General features: G+C 41.2%; 1 protein-coding gene across 2 annotated transcripts in view; it reads right to left on the minus strand.

Annotated features, from left to right (window-relative positions):
- Nucleotides 1-1,376: 1,376 nt before the first annotated feature.
- CHRNB4 (cholinergic receptor nicotinic beta 4 subunit) overlaps nucleotides 1,377-16,965 on the minus strand; it is a 184,794-nt gene continuing 169,205 nt past the window's right edge. For both annotated transcript variants that reach the window (XM_085643702.1, XM_085643703.1), the window contains exons 5-6: nucleotides 10,128-11,100; nucleotides 1,377-1,762 (exon numbers count right to left, since the gene is read on the minus strand). In XM_085643702.1, the coding sequence (XP_085499828.1) occupies nucleotides 1,610-1,762; nucleotides 10,128-11,100 (1,126 nt within the window). In that variant the 3' untranslated portion in view covers nucleotides 1,377-1,609. The remainder of the gene's footprint in view (nucleotides 1,763-10,127; nucleotides 11,101-16,965) is intronic.

The following is a 16,965-nucleotide window of genomic DNA, read 5'->3' on the forward strand; positions in this document are numbered from 1 at the left end:
TATTGACCCGTACTCCTGGGGTGTATACATAGGTGGCTCTGTTGTTTTTGTTTAGGGCTTTCAGGTACATCGACTATGTATTTTGACTGGAAGCCTCATAGCACCGTGATAGACCCCTTTGGAATGCCGTAGAACTCATACATCAACATTGGAGACCGTAGATCGACAATTTCTGCGTTACCATAATGCAATTCATTGTAATGTTTAGTTATGGGGTGATGGTAACTTTTGTTGTTAATGGATTGTAAGTGTTACAGGATATGTCTAGACGAGTGTACAGCTGATGTGCTCTTTGTTGCAAGGGCACTGTAAGGCATGTACTGCACACTCGCTTTACTGATCCAGTCCAGGTGTAATACATCCTCTTGTCCACCCACGTCCAATATATTCCAGACTCTTCTTTAGAGAGAAGATTAGTTGTGGCGAAGGTCTTCGAACAGGAAATTCCATTTGTGTCTTGCCGCAGTATTGTATGTGACAACCCTTTTGGAACTGCTGTTTCATTTCTGGTTATGGATGTACTTACCTTACCTGTGGTTTATTAGACTTAAGTTGTTCTTCAGAATTAAAAAGCTGGACGGTCTGATTTTGGAGCGTGTATGGGCCATTAAGAATTGTTCAGGGTTTCAGGTCCTGTAGAGGATACTAACTTCCTACTAGTTGGAATTACGCTACATGGACACCAAAAGAGAAGCTTATTGTTATTACAAGTCCTTCTGATGCAGATTTGAACAATTGTATAGATCTTTTTTTAAATAGCTTTGCAAAAGGTAAAGAATACAAAAGATATTTTACTTGCAGCAGAGCTACCAACCCTTGAGCTGAAAACAGTGAAACATCACCAGGAGCACAACATTGCTGGCACTGGTAGCCGTCCAATGACAATGCAGGTTACATTTCCCCAGTGTCCTAACTTCGTAACTTGTCAGATGATCTTATTTGGTATTTTTCTGGGAAAATCGATCCTTCTCTATGGTTAAAATGTGAAGATTTCTATGTGGTCAGAACACCATAAACATTATAAACATGAATCATTTGCAATGGCAGAATAATTTAAAACATGATTTACTGAACTCTTAGGACTTACCTTCTATAATCCAGTTGAAATTCAAGGGGTTAAGGGAGGCAAGACAATAGGGCTGTCTCAAGAATTCTCAGCAAGCAACTGACTCTGGCCCAAGATTTCTGGACAGCACGGCCACTGACCACTCACCTCCCAATGGTAGGAGCGGTGCACACCTGTCTGAGCGTGTGTGTGTGTCGCCGAATCAGACCACACGTGGGTTACAAATGAGCACGTAATTACTCTAGTTTGTATTCTCCATCCTAAGGTCTTTCCAAGAACCCCCTTAACTGAAACAAAGGCGAGTGGTTGGTAAAACTAAGAAAAGTGTAATTTATAAAATGTACTGTATACTAGAGAAACTTTACATGAAGCAACAGTTGAATTGTTGTTACACGCTTGAATGATGATGCATAGATGGTTATTTACAAGCGTAAAGTCAAGGTTTCCAAAGCAAAAGTTCTAGGAAGTGCCATTTCATGCACAAGTGACACAAGCCAGAAACCTATGGTATTGCAATAGTATTCATGGAACTGTCTGCATGGTTTAGTGTACAGTGTCCTGTGGACTGCTAAGGGTATAATTCTGAAAGAGCGGCTGCATGAACAGTCCAACCGTGCCCAGGACACACACGAAGATGAATATCCACAGGAAGAGTCGGTCCACCACCATGGCCACGTACTTCCAATCTTCAACCACCTGTAAAGCAAGGCACACACAGTCAGTGGCTTTTACTACCATTTAAGAACAAATATGGCTTTGTGAGGCAGTTTTCTGAGAAATATATTTTCATTTTCTGAAAGAGAATCAGGCACATGGAAGAACTGCTGTGCAATCAGGTCTAATTTAAGCCAACATCTGTGCTGGGAATTCAGAGCTCCTGGAAGGTGCCATTTGTAAACCTCCCTCTCCCATGGGCAAAGTTTACATGCAAACCATTTCTCAAATGCCAACTCCAGTCTCTTGTGACTTCCCAGCACAGTGCTCGGGGCAGGTGTAAGCACAACGAAATTGATGAGAGGGATAAAATAGTAAACTGGTCCAGAAGTGTTTGCAATATGATAGAGCACATGATAAATACCAATGGCTCCTTACTGCATTTCCGGCCTGCAAGCCAACATATGTTTGTATAGGCATTTTCCCTTAATTTCCCTTAATCCTTCACTCACCTCACCCTCTGCAGCACATCACCAAGTAACTTCACTCTAGAATAAAGGTATAAGCAGCAACCTTGGGTTGACAAATGTGCAATGAAAAATGAGGTTCAAGCAGCTGCTTACGATTATTACGAAGAATGCCCACGCGTGGGTGTTTATTCTGACATTCTTCAATGCTGCAGCTGCTGGTTGTACCTTGCATCCACATACAAAAAATAATTCTTGCCAACAGGTTGCAAGAGGCATGATTGAGTCATTTCTTGTCTTTTCTGCAACCCCATTGTGCTGAAATAGTTGGTTGGTACAAGACATGGAAGATGTAATTTCCTTCTGCGCTGTCAGGCCCCAGTTGCACCGCCTTCTGCAGATCTGCCTCATCAATCTAATACATGAAGCCTATAAAGCTGTGCAACCAGACTACCGCCATCCCCTGAGCTGCAAATGCTGCTCAGTTGGTCAAGAGAATATAGCTTCGAGGCTCAGCAGGCATACTAGCAGTTGAAGGTCAGACATCTACTGGTCAATTCCTGGAGCCCTGGTCATCGAGGAGCCTCACAGTCCTGTCACTGATCAGCTTTTCCTCTTTAAACACCATGAGTCCAAATGAGAAGTTAAATAGGATCATTGGCTTAGCTAGCATGGCGGGGACTCGGCCTGATTATGAGTTTGGCGTACAGGGTTACACCGTCACTAAAGTGATGGATATCCCGTCAACCAAATTACAATTCCATAACTTTACATGGAACTTGTAACACGCCTGATATCCGTCACGTTTGTGACAGAGTATTCCATCCGCCAAACTCGTAATCAGGCCCTTAGTCATTAACACAATTAAATAGAAGGTTGGCCTCACTAGGTCAGCGCCAGAAATGTCCACATCCCCATCTCCTCTAAAAATAAGCAGTGCGGTATTTGCAAAAAGGATTACAGTTTCAGAAGAGTTTATACAGAAAAGCAGTTCCACTTGCTAATGAAAAGGTATCTCTTGCTGCTAACCCAGTTGGTGGTCTATTCACTGGATGCACATTGTGTATTTTATGTAATGCAAAACGGTACAAGTCCATTTAAGGTAGATACTATTCATGCAAAAGGTTTGTCACATGAGGAAAATTTTAGGGGTGGGGGGAATGTTTCCTTCTGCCCGTGGAATTAGGGGAATTTGGAGAATCCGTTAGTCTTGTAACGCGGATTGGAGCCGAATTCCGCCATTCAAAATGTGGTGGAATTTTTTTCTGTGAGGCTTCAGAAGTGCGAGCTGGCGAGCAAGATTTGGCGTCTCCTAGTGCGATTTTCTATTGTGAGTGGTCGATGTCAGTGGGCTTCTTGAGTAGATTTGCTGCCGCTTGAGTAGATTATCTCTCTCCCACCATATGGTGCCGTTTGAGCTGATTTTTCAGAGCTGCTCGCGCTACTGGTGCAAATTGCAGAGTGAGGTGCATATTTTCCTCTGCAGCTCTACAGAATTCCACGCTGAGATTTTACCGGCAGAGTGGCAAAGTCCCTAATTTGAAAAACATGCAGGAATCTGCACGGTCCCCAAAGTCTCTGAATTCTGGATATTTCCCAACATTCAGGATTACCAGGATCCCCAAAATGGTAATTCTGGGGGAACTGGACTAATCAATCAATCAATCAATCAATCACGAAATTTGTATAGCGCGCTACTCACCCGGAGGGTCTCAAGGCACTTGGGGAGGGGGGTCTGCTACTGCTCGAAAAGCCAGGCAAGATATTGGGCCACACATAATGAGGGCATTAATATCCAGATTTACGCCCTCATAACACCACTATATGGCTCCATGTCACTGAGAAACCACCTTCACACTCGGCATTTCTTGTACAAATCACAGTCTCATTGTTATCAGGTATATTACTGCGATTGGTTTAATTGAATTACACTATTACTGCCAGATTGCCCTTATTTAGTAAATTAAATCACAGGATTGGAAATGTGGTATTTCCATGACATGAAGAAATGTGGTAACCCATTCCTATGTCCGAGAGTCATATGTTAGCCAAAGCAGAGTTCCTTGCTCTAGTCTAAACTATCTTTGCTGCTCCTACAAAAGACTAGCATAAGGTTCTCTGCCCCTTCTTAGAACACAAAGCTGGCAATGCCTGTTAAGCTCCCCACTATCAGGCCCTGGTTTCAGATTGGGTTTTCATGATCTAAAAACCTTCGCTACGCATCTAGGAATTTGTAAACAAATAATCTTTTAGAGGCAGAAACATGGAGAAAACTCCCTGGCTGTTCAAAGCTTCTGACCTTGGGAGGCTCTAGACACAAACTTGAGTTCTGAACATCCTAAACAATGAAGGCCAGATTTAAAACATTGCATTCCCCTTGCATCATACATGGTAATGAAAGTCAGATTTACGTGACGCTGCAGTGCATGCTAAGTCTGGAGTAATGCAAGGTAGCTCAAGTCGTGCCTTGAAGTACTCTGCCCCAGGGAGGCGTTCACGGGAGGAGCATAGGTGTTCCCACACATCCACCCATGGATTTTGGCACATTCCCAGTTTAGCTAGACTAGCAAACCTGGGAATACGTCAAAATGCTACGTCTTCCCAGGAGAGGAGCAACGACGAAAAATATCTTTATTTCTCCTTATTGTTTCCTCTTTCTAGAAAGAGAAAAAAGCCTCACAGGGTTGTTTTTGTGCAGGGAGGAGTCCCTTTCTGCAGAAAAACAAGCCTGTCTGCAACACTTGTACCCTTGCACCATGACGCAAGGGTGCTACTTGATGTTAGACAGACAGAAGTACACCAGTAGAATAATTTGCCATATAATGTTAGATATGGCGCATTGTTTTTTAGAACTACTTGCAAATTAATTCCGTCCAACACAGGCCTGCAATTTGAACAATATCGGCCATGGGTCTGGACCTCATTGACCAGTATCAGACTTTCTAGTTATCCATGTTGAGCTGTACTCTCAGTTGTGCTCAATATGTCTGGCCAGTCTAATTTTGACCCAATCACCAACAGATATATATGTGGAAATTATTGTAGAGATAGAGTTCTAATGTTGCTTGCTATTCTGCTGTTGGGAATGCACTCTGGCTTTTGTTTCTTCTAGGTCGACTGTGGTATCTTTCAAATCAGGGCCAGCAGAGAGAAATCGTACATAGAAAGCAGTGCATAGAAAAGGCACATATTGTGTTATGTGTATTTGTAAAGCTTACGATCACCTACAAGGGTATCCAGGCATTAAGCAGGTGTGTGCCTAGCCCGGCCTAAGATAGGTTGGTTAGTTGAAAAGTCAGGCCTTCAGCATATTGCAGAATTTAAGACGAGAGGAGGAGGCTCTGATGTGGAGTGGGGAGTCATTGCATGCTCTTTTGAGGACACACTTGATATTGTATATGCCAGCCAGAACTTCTCATTCAAAACTGTTACTAATACTCAAGTTCAAGCAGGTTCGCGGGGGGGGGAGAAGCTTCTTGTTGGGGACAGCGAAAACTTGGAACCTCCTGCCAATCTCGATAAAGAGCAGCACGTCGGTCGCTCATGTCTTTTAGAAGATTGCTGAAAACATGGCTATTCTCCAACTGATTCTGCTCGAATTTCATAGCAGCATCACTAGGTCCTACCAGCTCCAACGTCCTGCCAGTTCCAGCACCAAGACGCCCTTGGGCATACGCGCGCTATACAAATTTATAAATCAAATCTATAAGCAATGTAAAAGGATGCTCGTCCTCCTGATCTGGTTCTGTGTATGTGTGGGATGTGTGCAAGTAGTACTCCGCTCCGCAGTACTCCTACTTGCACACATCCCACTATCTTTCTTGTCTTCTCCTGATCGGAGAGCAGAGGCTGTGGCTCTCCCTTTTATTTACTGCAGAATATGCAAGGGTGTCAAATCACCCATAAGCTCTGCCTGATATTTCCTCTTAATTAAACAAAGCTGTGGTGTAGCGATGCACTGTATCTCCCGCTTCCTTCTGGCAACACTAGGCAGATGGTGGCACCATCTGTCTGGTCACCTTCATCACCAGAAGAAGGAATGTCGTAAATAAAGCAACAGTAGCTAATCTGAAAGCCAATATTTAGCTGAACTCAAGCTCGAAAGGCACCAATCCCCCCAAATCGAGTTAGCTTCTTGGACATTCTAAGTTGTTGGGAGGGGGTCAGAGGTCACTGGCTTTCATAGGGATTGCTAGAAATAAACATCTTTTGAGAAGACTTTGGGTACTGTGAACAATTCATTTGATCCCACCCACTGAGTCAAAATGAAGTTTAGTAAACCAAAGACCTCTAAAAATATATGCATTTTGAGCAACAAACAGTTGGGAATCCCAAGATAGAATAGAGATGGCAGAATATAGTTCTAAATACATACAAAGTTCTGACCTAAACAATAAATACATACAAGGTTCTGACCTAAACAAATTGTAGCCATGCTCACAGCCATTCCGTCAACATACAATAAAAGGGTGACTTACTTGCCACATGCTTAATTTGTTTTTAAAAAAAGGAAAAAAGAAAAGATGATAAGTGCACAAATAGTACTCTGAAAAGACACTCCACTTTAGTTAAATTTTTCGTTGATACTGAGTCTGTATTCATAATATACACCAAATAGACACATGTGTCTGACTAATTTCATTGACCACCTAATTGTTGGCTGTGAAACCTCTCCAGTTCATAAAAGTAATAATCACACAATGGTCAAATACATCACCGATATATGTAAGGAAGTACAAGGTAAAACCGCCTTAACTAAGATTCAGTTCTCTCCAAATATCAGAATAAAATTGTCCTTCCACAGTCTTTGCAAGTAGTGCTTCGATCAGTAATGGTACGAGTAACAAAACTGATTAACAGTTGTTCTAAGTCACTCTGAACGTGATCTTGAAATTCTGGGCACAGCTTAATGCTCAGCTACAAGTTCCTCTTCAGCTATCTCTTGTCCTATTCTACTTAATCTAATCTAATGTTGAAATTCATGCTATCAGAATTTCAACCACCTCACAGCTGCTGAGCCACAAAAATGTTAAAATTAGTACCCATGGCATTTTAGGTGTCCCCGGGTTCCTTTTACAGCACGTCGCCGGTTAAAGTATGTAAGGTCATTTCCCCACAACAAATGCCCATACTCAGGGTCATATTCACAAAGGTAAATCTACACATGTGAAGTTAATACAAATAAATGTGGTCATACACTTTTGAGTATTTTACTATGTTTGGTTATTTGCTATTTAAGAACGTAAAGTTACTCAAAAGTGTAAACTCACCTGGCTGCACTCCCTGAAATAAGGGGTGTAGTCAGAATAAAACGTCAGAGTTGTAAAGTTACTACTCCTGATGGGAAAATTATAAACATTTAATAAACTTTTAAAAACATTTGAAATAATATTTTCTATGTTAAATATTATTGGTAGGTAATATAACTCTTATTTCAAAAATAAAATATAAAAAGTGACAGCATCGATAATTTCTTTTTAAATATAAAATATAATTATTTTAAATATATTGCATTAAAATAAATTTACTTTGTAAACTTTAAAATTTAAAAGCTCATCTCAAGTAAAAAATGTTTTTATTATGTATTAAAATTATTAAAAGTGATGCATAGACTTAAATAAATGCAACTTTTTATTATATTATTTTTAATTTAAAAAAGGTTAATGACATATTTTACGATAAAATAATTTGGTTTTATTTATAGACTTTTTTAACATTAATGGAAATGTATTGTTTTGTAATAGTTTAAATGATTTATTTTATTTTAACATTACTTCTTGCTGGGTTTTATTTTAAGTCCCTACTTCTATTATTTTCTGACGGGGTATTGGAGTACCAGTTGTTGGTGGACTTACTCCAGCTCTGTGCTGGAGAACATTTACAACTGCTTTGGGTCCTTTTTGGCTGTACTAGCTATAGAAGCGCAGTTTGTGAATAGCAATTTGCTTACAAATTTGTGGGTAGGTGCATGTTCCTCCATAAACACCTGTCTAACACTCTCTAAAACCCTGTTTTACTCTTTTCTAAACCCCTCCCCTTTAGAAGTAGGTATTCCCATTTTCCAGTCACTCCCCTTGTGGCTCCCACTTTTCCTTCTAAAACATATACTTAGGGGTGTGGAGTCTGCTGCAGTCCGGGCAGAGATCTCCGCACATTAAAAGACAGGTGAGGTGGAGGCTTCCACATGTAGGTATGTGAATGGCAATTTGTAGTACATCAGTAGTACCATTCTAGTACCACAAAGCAGACTCCAAAATGCAGTTTGTGAATAGGCCACTCAATGCTTTCAATCCTGCATACTATTTGCTACAGAATACAGTAATACAGATAGAACAAAAAACAACAATAGCTTGTCTACTTATTTGAACAAGGGAAGGCCGAAGTATTGATTTCTCTCACTGACATAGTGCTGGTGGCAGTCATTAATGCTGACAGGTCTTCTTTCCTGAGTATGTGGAAAAATGCACCACATTTTACTGTCTAACCATGAACCACTGGTCAGCCACTGCAATGACCACCTGCCAACCAAAGCTCAAAAGGCCAAAACGCTGGGGCAGAACACTGGGAGTACAGAGCCCACAGCTCTAGAACATACTCCATGCAGCTTTGATGTCCACCATGAACATGTACAAAAAAAACAGGAAAAATGCTGAAAAACAAGCTCTTCAAGCAATCATCAGACTGAAAATGAAGACAGCTGGATACAGTAAAGAATGATGGCTGATGGCCAGAATCCCTCAACGTTGGCCATAAATTCTTTGCAACAACTACCCTATCCTGAACAGCTACTGTCAATCCCAGTGACAGCTGCTGGTGTTAATCATAACAACATCACAACATCTCGAGTAGTAAATAACCACCTTCCAACGTTGTTAAAATTATTGTATGGAATACGCTCTATAGTGGCCTTAGTGTGACAAGTTGGTTCTATTTAAATGAATTGCATTCATTCCGTTTTCTTAATGTAGATGGCAGTCTTGCATCATCTACTGAGTTGACTATTTCAAAGTACCCTTTTAATGTGTCTTTTTTGAGCTTTACGGAGGGTGAATCCCATATTGCCCCTGTTTGTATCTACCATTACCTTCACTTATCTGTCATTTTACCTGCCTGTTCCTATCTAATGTTTTAGTAACACTTTCTTATGCTTTCTGATTTTTAGTACCATTTTTGTTATCCTTTAGTTATACTTTTCTGGGTTAGTGTTTCACATCATCACATGTGCACGCTTAGTGTTAGGATATTAAAGACAATTAAATATATTTTTTGTTAGATTCTTGTTTTCTATATCAAATTCAATTTTCTCATACTTACCACTGTTCCTATGCACATCTTGCGAATTTCAAATTATTTGGTGTAATTCAACCAGTTATTTGCCCTATTTATGCTACCTCCATTTGAGTGTAAGTTACGGGTCACCTGCTGCACATAAATGTACAGAATTGTTAAATGCCCCTAAAATATAATACTAGGAGGCAGAGGGTGAGGGTCACAAAATGTGCACTTTGTGCTCTTGACACTTCCTCTAGCAAAACCAGTTCCACTTACTCCACCCCTTGAAATTCCTACCTATTTACAGTTACATCCTAACCATGTGCAAATTATATATTACTTAATTGTTTAAAATATGAATGATTAACGTTGGTATCGAGGTTTCGCATGTATACCCTGAATTCCCATTTCTAGCTTTGTGAATGGCTGGCAAATAAATTATGTGCAGCTATTGACTTTTACCAAGAGTAAATCAAAGTTAATCCAGGAATACACTTTGAGCACTGCCCATCCCACAGAATATCTATAAAACTAACTTTTAAAGTTTGGGCATGTTTCAAATGTTAGAAAGGTATGCCGTGAGTAATGGACCAGTACACTCCACAGAGCCCTGGGAGGAATTTGAAGTACTCTAAATAAAATATACAATTTAATATGAATATTCTTACACTTTGGTCGTCATCCTCACTTTGCATGTGGTCTGCTATAAAACTGACGCCATCGATGGCTTCTTCAACGCCAGCCGAATATTTAACTGAAGGTCTTATCCTGTAATCTTGATGGTTGGTAAGAGAATCAGGCATTTCAGTAACTTTGATGTCATACTTTGTAGTCGAAGCTTTGTTCACAAAGTAGGCAGTTTGCTTGTACATGTCTGTTGGGGGAGAATGGAGACTGTCATAGGGATTCTTTCGTCGATTGCTCAACCTCTGCCGTGCCGAGTTATTCTCTGGCCTCCTGATAAACAGGAACATTGGAAGTCTTTCAAGGAAAACCAATTTTACCCAAGGTGGCATTGTATGGGTGCTGGGTGAGCGATGGTGAACATTCAACACGCAGACACTGGCAACAATGGAAAATGTTACTAGCACCATGGTGAACATCAGGTACTTCCCAATTAGAGGAACATCGAGTGATGTTGGAGGGACAATCTTTGAAATCAAAAGTAAAAAAACAGTCAAGGCAAGTAACACAGATATACAAAGAGTCATCTTTTCTCCACAGTCTGAAGGGAGGTAGAACACTAAAATTGCCAAAGATGTTATGAGCACACAAGGGATAATGAGGTTGATTGTATAAAAAAGAGGCTTCCTTTTAATGATGAAGTCATAGGTCAGATCAACATAGGTTGGATCTAGGGGATTTACATTTCTTCTTCCAGGAAGTTCTACAATATCCCATTCTCCGCTGGGACTAAAGTCATCCATTCGAGCCCAGCCAGTTTTTAAAACAAGGTCAATTTCCAGATGATCGTAGGTCCACGAGCGAAATTTCAGTGTGCAGTTTTGTTGGTCAAAAGGGAAATGTTTCACCTCAATCTTGCATGCACTCTTGTAAATGGCAGGAGGTAGCCAGAATATGCTTCCATTGTTCTGCACAATTGCATTGGTGTAGAGGGAAACCTCATATGTACCATCAGCACTAAAACAGATAAAATAAGATGAAAATGTAGAATTAATGATATTAGTATTTGATATTTATACATTAAATATTTTAAATGTGGTGTTACGAAGATTACAGTTCAATGATTCACAGTGAATGATCCATTTGTTATCTTTTTGCATTTGGTGAAAGATGAGCATAAACAGATTTTCAAGACTTTTATGCAGCAAAACTACACCAAATAACCAACTCTATCATTGGAAATATAAATTAAGACAATGTCTGTATTTCATCTACACTACATGAAAGTATATGTGCTAAATTGTAAATAGCCAATAAATGCATTATTTTGAATTAATTTAGGTCTTAATGATGCCAACTTGGTCCAGAGCCTGGGCATGCATCTTTCAGCCTTCCGGTCAACTTGGGATTTGTGGCTGCGTCCCCCCTCTGACTGTACTCTATGAAATCATGTTCTCTGGGGTTTTCACTTCTGGATTTATGATTTCTGTGTCTTTTGTGCATCAAGACATTTTTGGAGATGGTCTCCGTCGATTCCCATGATCCAGACCCGCCATTTTGTCTGATCTTTGCCCGTCCCTTCTTCCCTCCCGACTCCCCCTGATGACCCTCGAATGCTTTTCTCTTTCTTGCTGGATTGCCTTTACTACGTCCCCCATCAGGTTCCCTTCTCTCCTCTCACCTATTCTCTGACTTCTATTCTTGTCCCCCTTTTCCTTCTCTGCCTCTTATTGATTTTCCATTTACTTTGCAATTTCTGTGCAATAAATGTTTTAATTATTTATACCTTGTAACTCGCTATGTTGCTATGTTGTTCCTTATGTAAAGTGCTCTGATACCTCCGGGTCTAGCCAGCACTATATAAAACTCAAGATGAATAAATAAATAAATAATATCAATATATTGATCCATTTAGTGAACAGAAAAAGCGATGGTTGCAAAGGTAGTACGTTTTTTGTGGAAACATCTTTTTAGGAAAGGACAGTAATGACGTACAGACGGCGTGTTTTTTTTTATTCTGTGCATCTTCATATAACACGGTCTGTGCGACAGCAAGAGTCCACTTCACAGAAGTGGGACCTTCAAGAGACTGGTGCAGTAACAGACATAGACCCATCAGATCTGTGTTACTCTCAGTAGTGGAAAGAAAGAGAGCTGGCCATACACTCCTGATGGAAACCACACATTACAATTCCTTTTCTGACTTGATTAAAATAAACTACTGAATTATTTTGAACAAATAAAGACCAACCAAATAGTTTAATTTTACTGGTGGTGAAAGCCCCATTCCATTTTGATGCTCTTACCCCATTCAAAGCCTACCCCGTATGTATTCTAATTTTAAGCCAACCTTCTAAACAGGCATACTTTTTAGGTCGAGCATAAGCGTACGACCTCTTGTATACTTTAGAATACATTTATCTCTGTGGGCCAAATGCCATTCCTTGCTTCTCATTTGTTTGTTTCAATGTCCTTTGCTTACTAGTGGCCAGTCCTGCCTCTTTGTCCCTCCTTTTATCCTCCAAGGAGCAGGGACTTAGTACAATATCATTACACTTTGTTCTGTTGATCTGCTCGTGGGCGGGACTATTTTATAATGTTTTCAACCTCTTGTTACACTGTGGGTGCTCAGACTTAACTGCTTAAATTTTATTGCAGCAGTCACGTCTTGTCCTTCCTGTCTGAAGCCAGCAGCAGCCAGCCATGCTTTCTAGCTACTGCGGCTCTAATCACATAAAAAGTAAGCCAAAACTTAAACACAGCTTGAAATTATATTTTAATATGCATGCTGCTTGTGTTTTTAACTCCCGTCCAGGACTTGTGCTTGGCTGCGGAGTTGGAAGTTTCTCCTCATCAGTTTTGCGCTGAGGCCAAAATATTTCCTTTTGGAAAAATGTCCCCTTTAAAATGTGCATTTTAATCTACTACATTAAATAAAAGCAGAACAAGAACACAGGGCCAACACAAGGGCTGTGCGATCACACTGGATACTGACTTCAGATGGGCAATGTTTCAGAGTTTATTTTGCTGTTGAAAGCACTCCACACATTCCTGGCCTCCTGCAATTTCCAAACAATAAAAATGTCAAGATAACTCCGATGATTGATGTTCTTGCCACAGAGATCAGAGTTGTCTAGTGAAAGAAGTTTTAACTCATTGCAAGGTAGCCAGAGGGTTAATATACCAGCTGTGAAGTAAGTGTACCATGCAGATTACAAAGTGCATAAAATGTAAATAGGTCAATCGGCTACTGCTCTTCTGTTACTTGAAGCTTATAAGTTAAAATCCTAACAGAACAGAAAATGTATAACTGTCATCAAAGAACTGCATGCACTGCAAAGTAAAGATTAGAGAAGATATTAAAGTTGCAAAAAAGGTTCATCTGGATGGAAATTGATTATTTTTATTTAGGAGAACCCCAACTATGGTGTTCTGTTTTTAATTCTGGGTTTGTGCTTCTGGGGCCCAAGCCCTCTTTAGCAATGATGCCTACCAATATGCATGACTTGTGACTCCTACACCCTTTAGTCGTCTGGGTTATGTAACATTTCCTTTACACTAATTTACACACTTAAGATTGATTGTCTCTGTGTAATTTGGGTGTGATACAAAGTGCTCTGACACCCTACACTGGTATGTGTGGTGCTTTATAACGAATTAAATGCATCTGAACATTAGTGGTTATGGAGCCTTGATGGACACTGTTAAAGAGTGGTGGTGAAGTAATCTGCATCACTCAGCCTGACCTCAACATCACCTGAGCACTGTCTCAGCATCAACACAGCACCACCTCATCATTGCACCACCAGTGCACAACCAACTCAGCACCACCTTAACATCAGCACTGCACAGCACTATCTCAGAATCAGTGCACCACTACCTCAGCACAGCACAAACTCAACATCACTCAGCACCACCTGATCACAAGCTCAGCACCACCTCAAACAGTGCAGCACCAACACCTCAGCACCAACTCGGCATCACCACAGTACATCAGCATCAACACAGCACTACCTCATCATCAGTGATCCACCACCAGTGCAGCACCAACTCAGCATGAGTGCAGCACCATCAACTTATTAGCACAGCACCACCTGAACACCACCACCTCAGCATTAGCACAGCCAAATCTCAGCACCAGCACAGCACTACCTCCTCATCAACGCAGCACCATCTCGGCATTAGCACACCACTACCTCCTCAGTGCACCACCAACTCAGCACCACATCAACATCACCACAGCACCATCTCAGCATTAGCACAGAACAATCTCTGCATCAGTGCACCTCTACTATTGCAGCACCACCTCAGCAGCAACTTAGGACTCATGCAGCACCACTTCAGCGCAGCATCAACTCAGCATCACTCGGCACCTCCTCAGCACCAGTGCAGCACCACCACCTCAGCATGACTCAGCACCACCACAATATCACTCAGTACCACATCATCAGTGCACCACCGACTCAGCATTCGCACAGCACCATATCCACAACTGTGCACCACCACTTCAGCACACCACATCAGCACCACTTAGCACCAACTGAGCACCAGCGCAGCACCACCCGAGCACCAGTGAAGCAGCACCACCTCAGAATTAGCACAGCACTATCTCCGCATCAGTGCATCACCTCCAGCTCAGCACCAAAGAAGCCCCACCTTAGCAGCAACTCGGCGCAAATGCAGCACAACTTCTACATCAGCGCAGCATTACCTCAGCACTGTCACAAATTATCACCCAGCACCACCAGAGAATCAGCTCAGTACCACCTCAGACCCAGCACCACCACCTCAGCCTGACTCAGCACCACCTCAGCCCTACTCAGCACCACCTCAGCATCACCTCAGCAGTTCACCAACACAGCAGCAGCGCAGCACCACCTCAGCACAACATAAACTTCAGCACAGCACCATTTCTGCATCAGCGTACCACCACCACCTCAGCAGCAACTCAGCACCACCTCAGCATCAGCAGAGCATCACCTCAACACAGCACCACCTCAGCACCAGCGCTGCACCACCACCTCAGCATGACTCAGTGCCACAGCATCACTCAGCACCACCTCCACCTCAGTAACATTCGGTATCACCTCTACACAACTACCTCAGCATCACTTAGGAATACCTGAGTTTCATTCAGCGTCACCTGAGCATCACATCTGTACCAGCACACCACCACCTCAGCACCACTTCAGCATTACTCAGCACCACCTCAGTGTGTCCTCAGAATCTGGCATCTGTTGATTCTCTCCTAGTGTCCGTCTGCTGCTCATGTTGTCATTCAGGTAGTATTTCTCAATCTCCACCCTCCTATTGTTTATGTCCCTGCATAACAAAGAAAAGCTATAACAAACAAGCATTACAACAGGAAGGAGGAGATTGCCAGTGTTGCAGGACAAAATAAACTGGATGACATTTTTTGATAATTCTTTTTTTTAAAAGAGTCAGTCAGTTGTACACAATGTCTTCTTTAAACTCCACTACATAACACTCCACAACACAAATTACCACTCCACATACTTACACTCCATTATACACTGTCTCACACCACATAATTCCAATACAATAAAAAATACATAATTACGATCGACATAATACAACTACACACATTACCACATAATTCCACTACACACATCCACACCACACAACCCCACAACTAACAAGTCCAATCTAACCCACATAATTGGTACACACCACATACATCCACTCCAATCCATAACACATAGTTAAGAAACATTTACATTTACAATGCCAATAGCTCCAACTCTTTCCTTTTTTAAACTCATAGATCTGATGCTTAGCTCCTACCTATTTGTTCTTTTCCATCACCAAAAACGCAAAGCTATACACAAAGTTTCATGCCACACAATTCAGCTCCACACATTTCCAACCCACACCACATAATTTAACACCAAACCACATAATACAACTCAACAACACAATGACCCAACACCACATACATCCAGTCCACACCACACAATTCCACATTGTGCCGCAAAATTCAACTGCACATCACATAATTAAACTGTACAAGATACCACTCCACACAATCCCACTACACATAATGCCACTACACTGAATGCCACAAAATTACTAACCATATATTTCCACAGCACACCATGCCACATAATGCCACTACACAAATTCACTCCACACCATAGAACGAGACTACACACAATTACACAACTAACTAATCCAATCCAACCCACATAGTTCCACTAGACACCACATACATACACTCCATAACACATAAGTAAAATACATTGCCATTTACAATGCCAATAGCTTCAACACAAACAAATGCGAGACCGATTGCATTTCCAATGCTTGTTTAAAACCACGTTCATCCTCATAATCTAACCACAGGATCTCTTTCTTCCAGACTGCACTACCCATCCTCATTTGATTGGCCGCCTGAAAAAACTCAGCTCATTCTTTCTGTACACGAAGATAATACTGCCATAACCCAGTGCTCTATTTTTTTACATTAACTTTCAGCTCTTTAACACTATGGTGGAACACTTTCTAAGCTCTGTTTCTCCTGCCCCCACAACTCTGTTCTATATTTACTTTTTCTAAAAATAAACAATTTATCCAGGGCCAGGCTGCTACTGAGCTGCTCGCTTCTTGCTCCCCATCCACATCTCAGCTTGTTTGTTGCTCCTCTACCTTTCACCACCCATTTGTGTTTTTTATATTTTAAATTTAAAAACATTTTTAGATAAAAACAAAAACAAAAATAACATACACATGCACTTTTTGGTGAAGACCTGGCAGCTGCATACTGCTAAAGGTCCGCTCATGTCTTGCTCTCCACCACTGCACCTTGGCTCATACATTGCTTCCCACACCTCCCCTTCCTTTTCCACTTTTTATTTATTTGTC

Source organism: Triturus cristatus, chromosome 3_1 (assembly GCF_964204655.1).
Source record: "Triturus cristatus chromosome 3_1, aTriCri1.1, whole genome shotgun sequence".
NCBI classification, from domain to species: domain Eukaryota; kingdom Metazoa; phylum Chordata; class Amphibia; order Caudata; family Salamandridae; genus Triturus; species Triturus cristatus.